The sequence below is a fragment of the Pollicipes pollicipes genome, unplaced genomic scaffold (assembly GCF_011947565.3).
Source record: "Pollicipes pollicipes isolate AB1234 unplaced genomic scaffold, Ppol_2.1 Scaffold_4881;HRSCAF=5763_pilon_pilon_pilon, whole genome shotgun sequence".
NCBI classification, from domain to species: domain Eukaryota; kingdom Metazoa; phylum Arthropoda; class Thecostraca; order Pollicipedomorpha; family Pollicipedidae; genus Pollicipes; species Pollicipes pollicipes.
Window position 1 is genome coordinate 11406212 of NW_023596576.1, and position 18644 is coordinate 11424855.

Below are 18644 nucleotides of genomic sequence, written 5' to 3' on the forward strand. Positions count from 1 at the left end.
TTCTGACCATTTGTTTTGCACTGAGCCTACTTCCCGCAGAATGGTACTACTCTTGAGGTGCTGCCACTTCGATCTAGCAGTCGCGGAGATAACCAAGTTTTTTTTCTAGGAAAAAACGTGGTCTTTTTAAAGCGTAGAATGGTAATGGCGGGTATGACGATGTCCCCTACATGTGCTGGAATCCGCTAGTTGAATGGGTTTCCAAAAGCCGACAACCAAAGCCCTTTGATTGCGCATAACAATTGCGTCATAGCATATCGCTGATGACAGGTGCAAAGTGCAGATACCAGAAGCAGGGTTCGCCTCCCGCATGGTCTGCGTTGCAGTCAAAACTTCGCAGAATTAGCGCGGTGTCAACATGAAATTCGTAGGAAACGGAATGATACGAGATGAGAAGAGAGAGAGCGTGCCGCAACTTCAAAGCTATTTAGCCCTACATCTCGGCAGACCCACCTTTCAATGCATGTCGCAGGAAACGATGGATGCGCGAAAACGCGAAAAACGAACGTTGAAAGCCCACAATGCTAACATTCGTCTGCAAACAGTGTCTAGCACGTCTCCGGTCCTCCAGACAGCGCCCAACACATCTCCGCCCCCCCCCCCCCCCCGCCCTCGACGATGCCCAGCACAGCTCCGGTCCCCAGACAGTGCCCAGCACAGCTCTACCTCCCCCCCCCCCCCCCGCCCCCCCCCGAAGACAGCGCCCAGCACAGCTCCGCCCCCTCCCCCCCCCAGACAGCACCCAGTACAGCTCCGCCCCCCCCCCCCAGACAGCGCCCAGCACGGCTCTGGCCCCCCAGACAGCGCCCAGCACGGCTCCGGTCACCAGCACACTGACCAGCGGCCGATATTGCCCTGACCAGTGGGGCGCTGGAGGCGAGGGAGGGAGGGGTGAGGGTCGACGCCGGCCAGCCGGGGGCGGCGCGCGGCGCGGCGGCGCGGCTAGCTCGGACCGGCAGCGCTCGGCGCGCCTTACTCGACGGCGGCGACGCACCACGACAGGGAGCGCCCGCTCACCGGACATCTCACCGGACAGCTCACCGGACAGCTCACTGGACAGCGGCAGGTGAGCGGCGCTCCGAATTGCCATCCAGGTAGCCGAGGAATGATGGAGGAGCTGCTGCTGACTTGCGGCTTGTCGGGCCGTTTCGGAAAGCTCTCTACATTAGTGTACGCGTTTGTTGTGGCTTATGCGGATACCGTAACGTTTTATTACTACCAATGCAGTCGGTCAGTGCACTGTCTGTTCCATCGTTTTACCAACCTGTTATTTTGCATTTTCTCGTCATCAAAGTTGTTATCAAGTGCCTGTGACAGAATCGGTATCAGGCTCTATTCAGATCCCAATGCGTTTCTGGCGATGGTTTGGGAAAATGTTGAGCGAGCCGCTACTGGAGCGTTTCGAGTGATTACACTCGAAACATTCGAGGAAATTAAGGCAGTCTTTCATTGGGGAACAAGTTCATTTTTCATTCACAAGGGAGTCAAGTTCATTTCACTGACGAATCACTCCAGCAAGTGGCTTATTGCTTTGATTCGGTATAAGTACAATGGTAACGTAGGTAGAATAAGTACAATGATAGTATAGTTAATAAAAGTATAATAGCAGTACAAGAAGAAAAGCTTTAAACTGACAAAACGTATCAATATTCGCACATACGCAGCGTTGCTCCATTTAGGGGATTGGAAACTGAACGCACCAGAATGCATTACCGAAATTGCGATATTGTCAAAGCTATCGGTTTGAGCATTGCAACAATAAATCTTCCCCCAAGACTGACTTTGTTGTTAACTTAACCAAAACTTCAACACTATGATCAACTTGTTCCCCTGGCTTTCCTGGTCGCTGACACGGGCACTGGTCGGTTCCATGGGCTCTGCGTCTGGAAGCCTGCCTTGTACCGCTAACGGGCTGCTTTCAGGTGCGGCGTGGAATTAGGCCATTTACAGAAGTCAGTTTTGTGCCCCAGCTCGGTGCTGCCGCTCAGCGACCTCCGAGGTGAATTGCCATTTGATTCTGATGTTCAGTTGGTTGAGCAGCAGCGGTAAAGCACCCGCCAAAGTTGCAGCTGTGGTTAAAGACACGTCAGGTCAAATCTTCGAATCCGCGCTAATTATCAGCACTTGACCCGTCTTAATGCATAGCTCTCATCACCGTGCACCACGGTGTTAAGTGTGAGCACTCTTGTATCACATTGATGCTGATACGGAAAGATGAGAAAGGACTATTCTCACCTGGCTTGACCAAACCTAACAGGTCATCTGTACTCTAAAGATTGTCTAAGTAAAATATGAAGCCTAGTACATGGTTGTCGCTCCTTGCAAACTTTTGCTGGGGCTTATAGTGTGTGAAATTGACAAGGGATCGTACCCTTATTTGCGTTACACTGTCACAAAACTGGACAAAATAACGAAGGTGTAGCCTACACAGACGAGTCAACCCGCCTGGCACAGATGCTGCACAATCTTACTACTTGCTTTAGACACATTCGTCCTCGCTGTGCACTGACGTAAAGTCACCACCCCTGTTAGACCCCTGAGAGATATTTCACAGCGGATACCCAGCGTGACTCTCGGAAACGTCGGCCCGGTTTGCTAAGACCCCTTGCTTCCGGCGATAGTCTGACCGCAGCCGAGCCTGTTGCCACATTCTGAGTCTGCGTCACATTTCCAGGCATGCGGTCCACGCCGCAGCTGGTCACCCTGCTGACAATCTGCTGCTCGTCCGCCCTGTCGGCGCTGGTGCCGCACGTGGTAAGCACCGCGACCGGCCCCTCCCGCCACCGGCTCTGCACTGTTCCGCAGAATGCATAGCAGCTCAGTGTGTAGGAGGACGCAGAAGTGTTGTTCTTTGTAGGCTACGTCGCAGCGCCAGTGGTCTTCTCGGTTAGATGGGTAGTTCAGCCGCACACTACAGACATAATACGTGACACGGCAGCGGGTTGATGGATGGTGTAGTGTTTTGTGTCCGGTCTTGTGAGTTAAATGGTGTAGAAGTGAAGCAGTGAGACACAAATTTGGAGACAGAGCGGGTGCCTGCTTTTGCTGAATGTGGCATGTTTGCCTGTATAGAACATGCTGGATGCTCAATATCGAAAGACCTGTGAAAATTCCAGGCCGTGGACAGGGTGACAATGCGGTGACGGAATAAAACGCTTCAAATAGGCATGATGAACGTAAACTTACAGGCCTTGGTCGCTCAATCAGCTGCTTTGGGTCGAAAACCGTGAACGGGTAGGCGGCCTAATCATTTCCGACATACAGCTGCTAGCATGTTTCACATGATGTCTTGGGATTACGCATGCCGGCGCACACTGCAGTTTTAAACGTTTCTCTACAGAGCCATGATTTGTCTCTCCGAAATACCCTCGGTGCAGCCGGCGCTGAACTTTACTGTGAAGTCACCCGCGCCATCTGACTCCTCTGACGACCTGATTCAATCGTGTCGGTTGACTGCGCCGTACCAGCAAGACGATACTGAACCATGAATGGCAGCTTTGCAGTTCGCTGACCTGGAGGAATTCAACTGTTCTCAGGAGGAAAATAGAAATCCAGATATAAAATCTGCCTTTCAATCAACAATAGCAGCGGTAACTGCCACTCTTTTCAGGATTATTGATCCGAAATGAAAATAGAAGAGCTAACCCATATTTCCATCTAGAAATGTTTTCAGAGTCTGCAGCCATTTCAAACCAGTCCCGTGAATTGTGTTGAAAAGAAAGCAAGTCTGTTCGTTGTTTTGAGTTCTATATTTTGCCTCCCCACTCGGTCGGATGGTGTCCGTATCCGTACCAGTATCCACTCTAAACAAAACACATGACACATGTCTTGAACTGTTGAGGGTTCAAATCAGTGCTCATCTCCTTTCGGTTCCAAAAATAAGTTACTTGCAGCAGTGCATTCAATGGGAAGAGGAGACAAGACCGAGTGTCCATCCCTCCCTTTATCAAAATTTATACTGGTCCAATGTGCGTGTGTTTGAATGTTGACGGTTGTAAAGATAAGGTGCATACATGACAAATTATGTGGCAAAATTTTGTAATGAAATAATAATTTGATTGGCAAAAATCAAACAATTACATACATATATATATATATATATATATATATTATATATATATATATATATATATATATAAATTATGTAAAATTAAAACTGATTAATTATATGTGATGTCATGCGCCAGGCAAAAAACGGGAGAAAAAAAGTGAGAGCGCTGAGCTTTTTGTTGTCAAATATATAATTGCCCCCACCCACATTGCGAGGTCCTACATGCATTCCTATCCATGCGCCCATAAAAGTGAGTGATTACAATAGCCTATGAATGGTGCTAGTCGGGGGCATCACTTTATATGCTTTCAGGAGGGCATGAGCCTACCAATGCTGCCTTGAGACTGCCACCCAATGCTCTTCTAAGCTTTTTCTGAGCTCTCGGAGAGAAGAGGGAATACTGGCCAAATAAATACAAAACAATTACCTTAACTGTTGGCATTCTAGGTATTCGGTACTTAGACACACCACTGTTGGTATCATGTTTATTTTGTAGGAAACAGAATCCTGTATGTGCTCAATGTTATTGTCCCGCTTACTCCTTTGTATGTTAAGTCAGTCTGCAAATTTTGTTCAAGTTTTGTTTAAAATGATAGCGCCCGGATAAGGATAAGAAACAACCATGTGTAATATGTGGCAGCTTTCAAAAGCAGAGTGGCTCTGATATAAGTTAAAGGGTGTTTTTTCCCAACAGTGGCAAGTGTGTTTGTCACATAATTGTTGTTGTGGTAGTCAAGAATGCGCTCAGCGACAGCGGTAATCACCAGTGATCCCTTACTATGGTTTACTAAGACGTTTTTCCATGAATTTTACCCCATTGTAAGCTTTTCACAAACAGGCAGCTCTCATCAACTTGAAATGGGAAGCTATTTCTCCGCAGCAAAACAATTTGTAATCTGTCAAACATTAAAGCTCTGCATTTTCACATCGAGGAAGCAATTTCAAGTGGCCGAGATCCGGAAAGAAATCAGCTTTGGCAGGTGGGTGAAGTCAACCTTTTCTGCCAAGCCCCCCCCCCCCCGCCTTCCAACTGATTTTAGGAAGTGACGCCCCTAGTGCTAGTGACTTCCTTCATTTAAGCAATGTCTACTTATTTACCAGGCAGTGTGAAGCATACTTGAATAAAATTGGGTGCCTTTGGACTCATACGTTTCAGTGGAAATCTCAATGGCTACACTTCTATTTGACGTCAACAAATTGAGGGTCAGGCATAGAGTTCAGGTTGAATGTAGTTTTGAGAGCACGTTCAGAGCTCGTAATGAGGCACGCCTTTCATCTTTCCTCTGTGATACCCAAGTTTCATAGCAATTCAAGCAGCAAAGACTGAAACTTTTCTTAATGGACTTCGATCCCCGTTGACTTTTCAGCATGGCCAGAACACTTATAAGTCATTCACAAGCTTGATTTAAGCTTGATAGCCCTTTGAAACGTTTGTTTTGCCATGGAATGATGTTTTCCTTGCAACTAATACAATTAGTAAACCGCATAGCTTTAAAGCCATTCACTTGAGCTTGTGCTAACTCGTGCACCCCGAGCGAAGACTTGTAGAGTTCTCTAGAACTTCAGGAATCACGAGGCAAGAGCTAGAGGCATAGCTCAGTGCATGGCCTAACTGAACGCGCCGGTAAGCAGAGTTCTTTCACCTTCGTTTTCTCTGTGCTGAGACACCATAGACGAGATTCCTTTCGCGGTTAGCCCTTTGTAGAACAAGATGGGCGATCTCCTTGGGTTGTCTCTCAACTCAGCTCACAAGTGGTCTTGCAGTGTTCTCACCGCAACATTATGGACCTTACTGGCCTTGCGAGGCTTACGCGACTGTGCCCTATGGCAGAAACAGCTGCTGGAAGCCCCTCCCTTGCCCACTTAAGCTTAGGCTGGGAGCGGAGAGAGAAATGACTTGAAAGACAGAAGGAACGCAACGAACAACACAATATTGCAGAACTCTCACCCAAACACATATGGGTTGTGACAGACAGATATGTTTTGAACAGAGATACTGACGATAGCATCAGCCGAGCATCATATTAGGCGGGGTTTGGACACCTACCACTATCGTGATCTCCACCAATGCGACAATCCCCCACTCCTCGCTTCGGATTTCCAACAAAGTGACTAGATTTATGATGGAGAGGCTTGACTCAGCCTTAAAGGAGAGGCACGCCCACACGCTAACCGGAAGTGGAAAGTAAATGGAGCGGACGTGAATGCTTACCGGATTGTGAAATGTTGGCGCTTTGATATTATTGCTGCTATTCACTTACGGAAACATTATCGGTGAAAAACATCATGACCCGAAAATTCAAAACGGTCCCTACTCGGTGGCAAGCCCGGTGGCAAGTCCAAGGGCCATGCTTGGCATGCTCACCCTAAAGAGCAAACAGAAAAGGCAAACTTGAAGCCCAAAAAACTGATTTGGTGTAAGGAGAGGCCAAAATCGTCCTCTGCCACGTGCTCCCATCGACCGATGAATCGTAAGTTACGAACAAAAACCCGTTTTACCTACTAGCATAACGACATGTAGCACCTTGTCAAAATAAAGGAATTCGTTTTACCCATCTGCAGCAATCTTGATTGATACCGTGCCCCGCCCTTGTAACACTTACACACACACACAGGCGGTGCGTGGTAGGTAGTGCGTGGGTAGGCAGCGCGCGAATGTGCTCTTTTGAGAATATAGTCCCTACACCAAAAATGACATTTAACCTTCATTCAAGTGACTGACGCGTTCTTGGACGTGGAGAGCAGTCTTTCAAAGACGTGGAGATTAGATTTATCTAGCCCCAAAGACGCACAGCGGAAGAGCCGGGTCATACTTAGCTTATACTCAGAAGCCCACTTTCTAGAGACATGCAAATTAGAGCAAACATTTTTTCAGAAAGATAAGGAAATCAACATTTCAAAAGAGCTGTCATTTTTCAGCCGTGACAGACATAGTTTGCCCCAGCGTTGGCTACGTAGTGGGGAAAAGGCAGACGAGTGAGCGAGTCACGCTTAGCTGGCCGCCACCGGTATACATTAGCACCTGGGAACCTTGCGTTCGTACGCAGGAAGGAACTGTGCGTAGCTTGGGCCATGTGCGCTTTCGGCTGGAATCAAGCTTCCATAGAATCAATGTTAAAGGTAGACTTTGAAAAAGCATTAAAGCGTATAGAGCACCTTGCGGAAGTAATGCACATGGCAGGCAAAAAAGAAAATGCCGCAAGTTCTACGCATATCGTACCCCGTGTAGGCTTAACTGCCTTGAAATCTCAATGCGCCGTCTTCTAGTTCCAGAAAGCATAATTTCTTGACGCTTTTTCAGCAACGTCGTCGGTGCTAAAACAAACCAAGTTAGGGCTCGCATCAGCGAATGGTTAGCTTTGAGAGCTTTTCGGGTCGCCTTAATGTTACGGACACCAACGCTGGAGCTGCCCAACTGGCTCGCGGCACGGGTCCTGACGCTTATTCTGAACGCGAGACCCTTGAACCACTTAAGCATGTATTTCGTGCGGCAGACATGTCTGCACCCAAGACGAGTAGACTACTCCAGATTATATCAGGCACAGATTCTGGGATATGGTATTCGTGTAAAATTCGCGGAGGCTGTTATCCCGCGGATTCGACGAAACGTGGCACTATAGCTTTGGTTTCTCCCCTATGGCATTAACCAAAGTGGTTCTTTTCGAGGCGCACGTTAGCTTTGGGAATGAGAATATCACATAATCCATGTAACGCACTGGTTCAAACTTCAAATGTCCGTCAACCAACCAACTTCTCAGTAACAGGCCCTTCTCGCTGGGCCAACCACGTCCGTTAACGTTTTTGTAATCGCACCAATAGAGGTGCACAGGGTGGTTGTTATGACGACAGTGGTCGCACGTACAGGGAGGATGTGTAGTGCTGATGTAAAGCGTTGATGGCGTAATTTGGACTGAAAATCAAACTTGATTTTATAATTATGGCTTCACGGTGCTGCATTGGCACCACCCAGTGTTATTATTAGACGCAACTAGTCCTGAGGTTTCACTAGGTTACGTTTTTGAAATATGGCCCAAAGGTGGGACAGTTCAAGGGAAGAGCGAAAGATGGGAAGGAAGGGCGCCTAAATTTTCAGGTGCTAATGCAGACTACGCCCTTACCCTCTCCCCATCTCGTTGGTGTGCTGCCGATCTCTACGGCAGCATCCCTCCCCACTCCCTTGCAGTAGGGCCCTAGAGCCGGTCATGGCGGCCCCTACCTGCCTTTGAGGCGGCCGTTCCGCCCGGGGCCCGCGTCCAGCGGCGGTGACGTTGGCCTCCGCTGGGGACGGCGCCATCGGGGCGGCGGGCGTCTCTCCATGCGGCCTCTACAGCAGTCCGTCTGTCCCAGCCCCCTTGGTATTTCCTGAGTCGTCAGGGTTTTTGGGAGACGAGCAGAGAAAGAGCGGATAGAAACAACGAAGTAAGAGGAAGAAAGAGGGAGGCAGAGATTGAGTGAGAGATAGAGGGAGTGTGTGTGTGTGTGTGTGTGTGTGGTGTGTGTGTGAGAGAGAGAGAGAGAGAGAGAGAGAGAGAGAGAGAGAGAGAGAGAGAGAGAGAGAGAGAGAGAGAGAGAGAGAGAGAGAGAGAGAGAGAGAGAGAGAGAGAGAGAGAGAGAGAGAGAGAGAGAGAGAGAGAGAGAGAGAGAGAGAGAGAGAGAGAGAAAGAGAGAGAGAGAGAGACAGACAGACAGACAGACAGACAGACAGACAGAGAGAGAAAGGGAGAGAGAGGGAGAGATATAAGAAGAGGAGAGGGAAAAGATGTAGATGTAGATGTGGGGTGTGGCATACACATAGAGGTAGCAAGTGGCATCCGCTTGCTCTCCCGTGATACTGCACCTGGACCCAATTCGCCCGTTAATGCTAACAAATGACGCCCCCCGGCCCTGTCTGTTCGCGAACGCTGCAGACCTCGTCTGTTCAAAACGACACTCAGCGGCCTCGTTACACACCAATTGTATCGGCACTGAAACAGTTATCGACTGAATCCAATCAGTTTTTTAAATACAATTTTTCAATTGGGGCGAGTCAGTGTTTCAAAATGTCCGAACAGTTTGGCAGTGGGTGATTTGGTGGCTCCTCGTTCCGACCACCGTGGCATACACCTTTAACTTATTTGTCCACCAAGGCAAGCACCAATAATTTGTTCATTACGACAGAGTCATTGCGAGTGTTGCGTGATGTGCACTGCCTGATTACGATGGCTCGCGTTGACATGCGGCGTTAATAGAATACAAGCTATGGCATTGATCATTTCATAACTGCAAAAAAATCGGACCACTTAAAATCAATAATGAAAGTGATATGAAATAAACAGTGCTTTAGCATACACTCTCACGTACTCGTTCTGGTTCGAATGAGATGTATAAGGCTCGAAATTTACGTGCAATTGTAAACTGCACTTTTGTATTTTCACTGTTCCGTTGCAAGTAAAATTACTGCACCGTGAAACTAGCATTTGGGAACATGGCTGCCTCACAGCTGCAGAATCACCACTCTATTCTAAATCTGACTCTATGTCTGTACATGTCACGGTATGTATTGACCTTACGCCTCTGCGACGACCTGCTGTTGAAATGACTTGTGTTTCATTGTAGACAAATCAGGAAGAGAATGTGGTTCTGGAGGACGACGATTCCATCCTGTCGCCGCTGAAGCCGTTTCACGTCATTCATGGTAAGCAATGTAGCACAAGACCGGGAAGGGCCTGCTGGACAGCCGGACGGCCGGATCGGCGCGTGACAGGCATGGGTCACGGGCAAATGACAGCTGTATACACACGATAGGCAAACTTCCGTCGCGTCGAAGCTGTGTGATCACGACAGCGCAATGTGATTCGGTTCGGTTTGAAAACATCAAAAGGTACGATGTGAGTAGATACGTAGCGCCTTTGCAGGCTGCGCCGAATGCAAAGGCGTTGCTCCGGGGCATGGAAGGATAATTGTGCATGGAGCGTAAGGTGGGTAATTAAGCATGGGGCTTCTTTGATACGGTTCATCATAGGATAACGCCACCTAACACGATTCTGCGCGGCCAAAGTGTGCTTGAATACAAAGTCTGTACGCCGAGCGGGGTTCTTGGGCCTAAGTGCCCCACGGCGATGGCGTTTCAGCGTATGCTCAATGGTGTGTGTACTGAGGTACATGGCGCCTAACACTCCATGTTTCCAGAGTGCATAAACACAACGTCAGTCGATGGAGTGTTCTACATCAAGTCCCCAGGCCGGGAAGAGACGTGCGGTCTCTACCTATTTTCGGCTGTCAATACCGTTATCGAAATCGAGCTAGAATATGTCAACGTGCCCTGCCATACGGGCGGCCTCATTGCGGTAAGTGGACGCTGATCGCGTGGGTTGTGCTGGGGCACTCGCGCCAAAGCCCTTCCGTGGAGGAATGCCGTACCGACCGTATTTGAGCCCCATCTGGATGCGCCGTAGTCCCTGAAGCTGACACTTCGCCACTCATTATGGCGCGGCCGTGTCGATCGGTACGGACGCGTTTAACAAGCTTTAGTGGAAATTTGTTGCCATTTCATTATGTTACGTAAGTGCCGCCGCCGTATTGTACCCGGATCCTGTGCCGCGCTCCTGTTGACCTCGTGTTGCACCCCTCGAACACCGTTCTCCCGCTTGCTTCAAGCTGCTCTTCATGTTTCCTCGCCGACCTCATGGGTCATTCCTGCTGACCTCGCCCGTCCCCTGCTGACCCCGCGCTGTGTCCGCTGACCTCACTCTCTGCACCGCTGACGCCGTTCCCCGCTGAGCTCGTGCTGTGCATCGCTGACGCCGTTCCCCGCTGACCTCACGCTCTGCACCGCTGACATCGTTCCTCGCTGAGCTCGTGCTGCGTCCCTGTACCCGTGATGCGCTCGGATCGCGCCCTGCTGACCGCGCGCCTCGCCCAGCTGGTGGACGGCTGGGAGATGAACGGCCAGCTCTTCCCGGGCCCAGCGGACCACCCGCTGCCGGTGCGCGAGCGGTACCTGGAGCACTGCGGTACCACGACCACCCTGCAGCCGGTGCGCAGCGCGCAGAACGCCGCCCTGCTGCAGTACCGCCTTCCGGTCGCCGGCTCGGCCATCTCCCTCCGCGTCCGCCACCTGCCCAACCCAGCACGTGAGTGGCACCGGCTACCATTGCGGCCGGGCCCGCAGTGGGGGGAGGGAGGCGGGAGAGAGGCGAAGCGAGGTTGACGAGAGAGAGTGGAGCGGGTCGGTCGCAAAAGGGACGGTGCGGTGTTGTCGAAATATGCCGCTTCTTTGGGTTTGTTTTTGGACTGTTGTTCAGAGCTGTGCTAAGTCGATTATATACGAAACAAACGCGGTGTCAAGAGAACGAATTTGGAGTCTTCATCGTGTGATTCGAATTTCTGTGCAAGTTATGTAGTGAGATTGTCTTTGATATCACACATGTTTTTAGGAACTAGCTAAGACTGGGACGAAAATGCCTGAAAAGCTCAATTTAGACAGCTTTATATCCGTCAGTTATGCGCGTGTCTTCAGCGCTGTCGTACAGATATCAGCCGTCAAAAGAGGGACCAGCCGAGCTCCGTCGCTGCGCCGTGTCGTGTCGTGTCGCGTGGTATCATGTCGTGCTCGGGCCCGGCTCGGCCACTTCAGAGTCAACGCCCAACTTATTTGACAAAATTAGTTCGTCCTGATACTATTCTCGTCAGAGATATGAGCCAAAACACTGAATGGCTGATGCTTGCGAAACTTTAAGCATTGTAAGTTCATATTCTTAAATTTTTCATCACACTCGTGTAATTTTAGTCCAGACGTGAAGCGAACTGTGTCCAAGTGAGAGACGATCTCGGCTCACCACACAGGACACGTTGCACGTGGCTGATCGTGCCCTGTGTAGGAAGCGGATTGCACGTCTCCCCAACGGCGCACCAGAGACCGGTTCCAAACCGGCAGATTAAAGGAGCGTAAACATTTCGCCTCACGTCTTTTCTCAGCGTTACAGCTCTTTACCTCCCGTGCTCTGAACTGTTTAAACAGTTGATACTAATATTTCAGAAAAGCGCAAAGCTTTTGGAAATATTACGATCGGTTATGAAAATGGCTAGTGCCCCAAGGTAGGCTGTTATCTACATATGGCAATTAACCTCCTCTACTTATGCAGTTATGGACTCTTGTCTACTTATCAAAATCCTTCGTGAGCGCAGCTAATGCGTTAAGCAGATGATCTCGGTCACGAAATGGACGATGTCGTGTTGCGTATATTAATCGGGTGTCATAGCAGTAGCTGAAAGCATCGGGACGGGCTACCCGCATTATTTGACCCCTTCCCGAGTGCTCTCGGTTACCTGCTGACCTTTTGACCTGCGGGACTAAGCTTCATCAGCGGAAATAGGGTATGAGCAGTTATATCAACTTCAAAACATGCAGCACGCTTCGAGACCAGTAATGTGGCGCCGCGATCCCCAACAGGCCAGGGAGATTGCAATGTGACGAGAAGCTTTTACCAAATTTTTCCTGGGTCAAATAGGATCGAAGCGGACGGTCGGACTGGCAGGCATTGGTATTTCAGTTTGCCTCTCAGCTAAGGGGTATTATAGCGGCACGTGCCAGATGATAAGGCATTGCTGAAACTCCAAATACGCAACCGGAAGGCTGAAATCAGTGCTGTTTGTTAGCCAGCGTCGTGAGCTGCCGTGCCCTCCACCACTTCAGTATTATTTGTTGGCCAGCGTCGCGGGCTGCCGTACCTTTTGCCAGTACAGTGTTATTTGTTGGTCAGCGTCGTGAGCTGCCGTTCCTGCCACCAGCGCAGTGCTGTTTGCTGGTCAGCGTCTCGAGCTGCTTTACATGCCGCCACTTCGGTGTTTTTGCTGGCCAGCGTCACGAGCTTCTGTACCTGCCGCCATTACAGCGTTCTCAGTTGGTTAGCGTGGCAGGCTGCTGTACCTGCCGCCAATACAGTGTTGATTGCTGGCCAGCGTCGTGAGCTGCTGTACTTGCCGCTGCTATATTCTTCTTTTTTTGGCAAGTTGGCCAGTTTTCCGCATCACCCAACAGAAGCACGGCGAAACAAGCTTTCTGCGACTTCATGTGCCCATGAGTTGAACACTCACCCCGTCCCAGACCAGCTCCGGCCGGTCCGTGGCGGCTAACCCTCTCCCTCTCCGCAGCCTGCAGTCAGCTGGTGGAGGGCTCGGAGATCTTCACCCTGCGCAGTGTCGGCCGGCGCAACAACTGCACCCTGCTCAGCCTGAACCCGGTGGAGTTCCGGGTGCTCTCCTACCGCGTCGGCGTGCCACCCCCAGGCATTATGCCCGAGGCGCTCACTGGACCCCTCCTCAAGGCAAGGCGGCGGGGCGTTATCCTGGCTGTTGGCCCGTCAGGAGCATGCGCGTTGGGATGGACTTGGGCGAAGGTGAAGTGCTTTGCTATTTAAAGTTGGTGAGAGCCAGGCGGTGGGGTGGAACTCTCAGCGGCCGGAATGTATGAATGAATCTCGCATGAATAGACCCGAATGCGTCATTATGAGTTTCGATATTTGGCTTAACATCGCCACACAGAATGGAACAGTGGTTCGTACTGTTATAAAGCGAGCCTAGTGTTTGCCCAGAATATGAGTAGGCAAACACATGCTGTCACTGCTGTGTGGGATACCATGTCTAAGGCAGCGTGCTGTTGCTGAGGTGCGCGTGGTGCCCGGCTAATGTGCGCCGTCCGGATGGATGTGCTGCTCTCCTTGCGTTATGTCACTGCAGTGGGTATTCCCGGCTCCCACGCCGTTCTCGTGGTGGCTCCGGCTCCCATGCCGTTCAGTGGCTCCCGTGTGGCACGTGTGGTTTTGTGTTGTCCACCTTGCGTGCTGTCCCTGAAGAGTCAGTTGCCCTCGGGAGAAACGGGATGGCCTCCTCCCTTTTCCCCTGAGAAATTGTGACTGTCCTGGATCCACCAAGGGGTTACCCAAGGGCCTATTCCAAACGCCGCATTGTGCCTTAACTTGTTCTTCATGAATACGTATTTTCAGAACTGAGTATACGAAATGGTGCATTAGCTTTTTACGCTTTCTCAGAGGCATAGAGGGATTCTGGATTGGTCGAGAGGCCCTTACTGCCCTGAAATAGGGTCCCTTTGTACAAAACTGACCTAATCCGATACCTATGCAAATTTTGAGTCCTAAGCTAAATCATGCGGTTTTCTCAGGTGGAAAGTCTCTCTGGCAAACTATCGCGCTTTCGTGCCGTGGGTGCTGCTGTGCTGCGCTCACGTGCCGTACCTGCAGTGTGTGCTGCCCGGCTCACGTGTCGTACCGTAGTGTGTGCTGCTGTTCTCACGTGCCGTACCTGCAGCGTGTGTTGCGCGGCTCACGTGCTGTACCGTAGTGTGTGCTGCCGTCCTCACGTGCTGTACCGACGTTTGTGCTGCCCGGCTCACGTGCTATACCGTAGTGTGTGCTGCTGTCCTCACGTGCCGTACCTGCAGTGTGTAGCCTGGCCCACGTACTGCACCGTAGTGTGTGCTGCCGTCCTCAAGTGCTGTACCGACGTTTGTGCTGCCCGGCTCACGTGCTGCACCGTAGTGTGTGCTGCCGTCCTCACGTGCCGTGCCTGCAGTCTGTGCTGCCTGGCTCACGTGCTGTACCGTGGTGTGTGCTGCTGTCCTCACGTGCCGTACCTGCAATGTGTGTTGCCCGACTCACATGTCGCACCGTAGTGTGTGCTACTGTCCTCACGTGCCACACCTGCAGTGTGTGCTGCCAGGCTCACGTGTCGTGCGCCCCTCCGCAGTGCGACCAGCGTGCCTGGCAGGACCTGGTGGAGGTGGGGGAGGCCGCTGGACTGGACGCGACCCTGTCGTTGGTAACCACTCGTCTCTGCGGCCGCAGTTTGACCCCAGGTCAGATGACTGCTGGCGTACTCACCTGGACGTATTATGACTCATCGTGGAATTCTCAGTGTCCTGGTCGGGAGAGGTAGCCGTATGGACTGAATGTTAGATGGTGGAATGGTGGACTGAGGGAATTTAAGCCACATGAAAATGTGAGTGAAGTGACGGACCTTATTATGGTTTATAGCGTAACGCTTGGTTTTTGGTTAAGAAAATGTGCTTTAATTCACTTTGAAATATCATCGCTAGACATTAGCCAATAGGTGTACGTCCGAAGGCCTCCTGTTTCAATACCTCAAAATAGCTCCGCGACATCACAACTACCATAAAACGCATACCGACAGAATTGCTGTGACATTACTTCTACAGTCAATACTTAAACACGACATAATGTTACGCGACGAAACGTTGCTGCAAACTTCTTCTTGCTCCTCAAAACAAGGCTTACACCAGTCATTACTTCTAATGCAAAAACGCGTGCAGTTACTTCTTACACAAGACATTCTTTTGTCGCAAAAACCAATATGTGACATCAATGCCACGCGACAAAACTTATACTTCATAGATTCATACCTGGCATTACTTCTACTGGAAACACGCATGCATTATACAAGTATACGCGGCATTACTTTTACCGTCGATGTTTATGATGATAATAAGCAGTGGAGTGCGAAATGCCTCGACATCTGTCAGGGAAGTGGGAGCAATTTCCAGCTTAGAAGGGAACCACGACTGCATAATACTGCAATTAAAAGTTCGCGGTGCGCGTGTGAAAAAAAGATTCATTGCATGACGTATTCTTACCAATTCGTTATGGTTGGCAAACAAGCACAGGCTATAGTTTTGGTAGCAAAATCGCAATGACGGGTTTGACTTTTGGATGCCCCGGTCTCGCATTTAAAAGTACACCAAGCCACGTGCGTAGTATTCAGTCAGAGACCTTATCTACCCTTCTCCCTCGGTGGGAAGATTTGTCACACGCGGAGTAAACGCCGTGTTTTATGTATTTTTGAGCAGGCTTGCCATTTTCCCTACTTAGCCACCTACATGGTTTTGAAACACTACGATAGTACACTGATATGTTTGGTAGCGCACGATAGAGGAAATGTGACGCAGAACTACTCCTGTCGTGGTTCGGTCGATCGTCACCGCCGGGTGGGCACATTTAGTCCGATTTTAGCCGGCCATGTGCTCCCATGGGTTCACTTCCTCCTGTCTTTTCGTTGGTGCAGCGTATGGCCGGTGTCGTATAAAACCAACGGCAGGTATAAGCACTGGCAATAAAAGCTATACGCTAATGAATAAAGACTATACAGGTTTCTGCAGTGGATATAATGACGGTATAAGTTTTTGAACCTAAGCTTTGTATCGCCTTTCAAGGTTTGTCATACAGCACTAATGACGCTTAAAACTCGAAATAGAAGTAATGTCCCCTGTGGTAAAGATTGCAAGCCTTTGCAGTAAGAACAATGATGGGTATGGGCTTGTGGCATAAACTTTGCTGTGTTGCACTCATATCGCGTATGTGTTTTTGCAGTAGAATTAACGTCGCACATAAGTAAAGGCTGCACAAGTCTTTGCAGTATATGTTCTGTGGTGTAGCTCTCATGTCGTGTGTGAGTTTTTAAAGCGCAAATAACTTCGTGTGTGCTTATAGGCTGTATAAGCTTTTTGGCGGTAGAAGAAATGGCAGTATAATTTTTCGAAGCATATCCTTTTCGTTTATCAATCATGTTGTATGTAAGTTTGCAGTAGAAGTAATGTCGCGTAATTTTTACAGTAGAAGTATTATTGTGTATGGTTAATGTCCGTAAAATAGAAATTTGCAGTACAAGTAATGTCGCGTAAAACTGATGCCGTAGCACTCCTGTCAGCAAGATTTTTGCATGGCACTAATGTCGTGACGCCCTTCATAACCGTTTATTGAAAAAGTGATCACTGTTTCAGGACCCATTCAAAACACCTGCAGCGGCATGTTCGTGACGAGACTGATCTCTAGCGGCTTTTTCAACAACGTGGTCAACGTCAAAGCCAGGCTGCTTACCACCGAGGAAATGATTACGCGCTGTTTTAGCCAGTACGACATCCCGCAGGATTTAGGTGACGCACTCGAAGATTACGGCTGGTAAACGCGGCCATGCATCGAACAGCTGTGTAATATTAACCTTCAGTGATTGGCTCGATCAAGTCATGAAATACAATCCTGGTGTACATTTGGCGTTTCCTGTTTCCAAGTCCTTATAGGGCCAGGATGCATTCGTCCAACAGCACGCTGGAATGGGTAACACCTGCGGTTGCGGAGTGTGGTGGAGGGATGCATTTTAGACAAGTGTTTCGCAGGCCGTGAAACAGTGGCTCATTAGCTTACAGCTTGGCGTATCAAAGATAGCGGAAGAAAGACAGAAAATGCCAAAATTTGTGTACTTTCCCATGCAGCTTACAGCTGAATGGCTGCGGGCAATGTGTCTAGGTACCAGCATAAGATATTTCTCAGGAAATTCAACAAAGTATGAGAAAGGTATGTTGTCTCCACTCTTTTTCTTCCCCAGGCCCTCTGGATTATTATGAGCAAAGGGCTAAAACGCTCTTTAAATATCCTTCCACAATTTATTTCCAATGTGATGGAATCGGTGGCTTGCGGTACAAGGAATGGTATCGCTACAGTGATTCCTTGATAGAGAAGAAAACTGCATCCTGTTCAGGTTTTTGGTCAAGATGACACTTTAAACTATTGGATTTCAGACGTAGTAATGTGACTGACAGCGTTCTAAAAAGCGTTGTTGGAAAGCTTTTGTTGAAATGCACGTAATATAAGCAAACAAAGCCTTTGATGTAGCCATATGTATGACACCGGAGTTACCACGAAAGGTCTCAGTCGCTGAACAGCTCAAGCAACCATTGCACCGGGCAGGATTCTCGGTAGTTACACGCACTCGGGTGGGGGTCAGTTTCGCTACCCTCCAAAGGATTTTCCAGAATAACCTTGAATGGTGCGGCGTACTTGTATGTGCAGAGCCTGTGAGGAATTAAATGGCCGATCTTTCGGCACCGAAACTGAGTTATATCTTGTAACATTGCTGACCTACTGTCAGGTCAACTTCAGGCCATGCCAAATGAGTTTAGGATTATGACTAATGACATTGACCTTCGGTCACGCAGGCAAGTTAGTTCAATGTCAAACACAAACCACTTTACTGAATAGAAATATGATTTATGGAGTAGTTCTAACCCTCATTTTGAATTTCTAGGCCACAAGGGCGTTAACAAACATCTTAGTCAGACATCACGAAGGTCAGGAGCCACCTAAACGTACCCCGACCAACCTTCTGTTTTGTGAAACATGGCACGTAGCGTCGGTAGTAGTACCGTAGTACTTACGCTACTTTTTTCTATGCCGTTACCCAGGAACAGGTAACCAGGAGTGCCCCTTCCCTCAATCCCAGCGACGCAGTAAACTGTACGTTAACACCAGAAAACACAAAATCAAGTCGCGGCACTTCCAGCTAGGAAGATGGAACAAACGTAAAGAAGCAGGCGAAGAGGCGGTGCAGACCCGAAGGGAATTATGTTATGTAATAGGCAGGGGAAAGATCCTATATGAGAAGGCTTAAAGTAGTCATTAGCCAAAGTCAGCTAATGACAGCCCGCTATAACCACCCATTAAGCTACAACCACTCAATTCACCATGTAAGTAAGGGTTATACAGTCACACAAGTTGCAGGGGGCAATTACGTGGTCATTTTGGTGCTG

At 49.4% G+C, this 18644-nt stretch overlaps 1 protein-coding gene across 2 annotated transcripts; it reads left to right on the plus strand.

Annotated features, from left to right (window-relative positions):
• Positions 1-989: 989 nt before the first annotated feature.
• Positions 990-17107, plus strand: LOC119101092 (corticotropin-releasing factor-binding protein). Of its 2 annotated transcripts, none has more exons than XM_037224358.1 (8): positions 990-1066; positions 2675-2754; positions 9647-9725; positions 10220-10377; positions 10953-11163; positions 13184-13356; positions 14795-14903; positions 16842-17107. In XM_037224358.1, the coding sequence occupies exons 2-8, from the start codon at positions 2677-2679 to the stop codon at positions 17021-17023; spliced, it is 990 nt and encodes a 329-aa protein (XP_037080253.1). In that variant the 5' UTR covers positions 990-1066; positions 2675-2676; the 3' UTR covers positions 17024-17107. The 2 variants fall into 2 exon arrangements, with proteins under 2 accessions (XP_037080253.1, XP_037080254.1); XM_037224359.1 differs by lacking the exon at positions 990-1066 and adding an exon at positions 1926-1999.
• The last annotated feature ends 1537 nt before the right edge of the window (positions 17108-18644 follow it).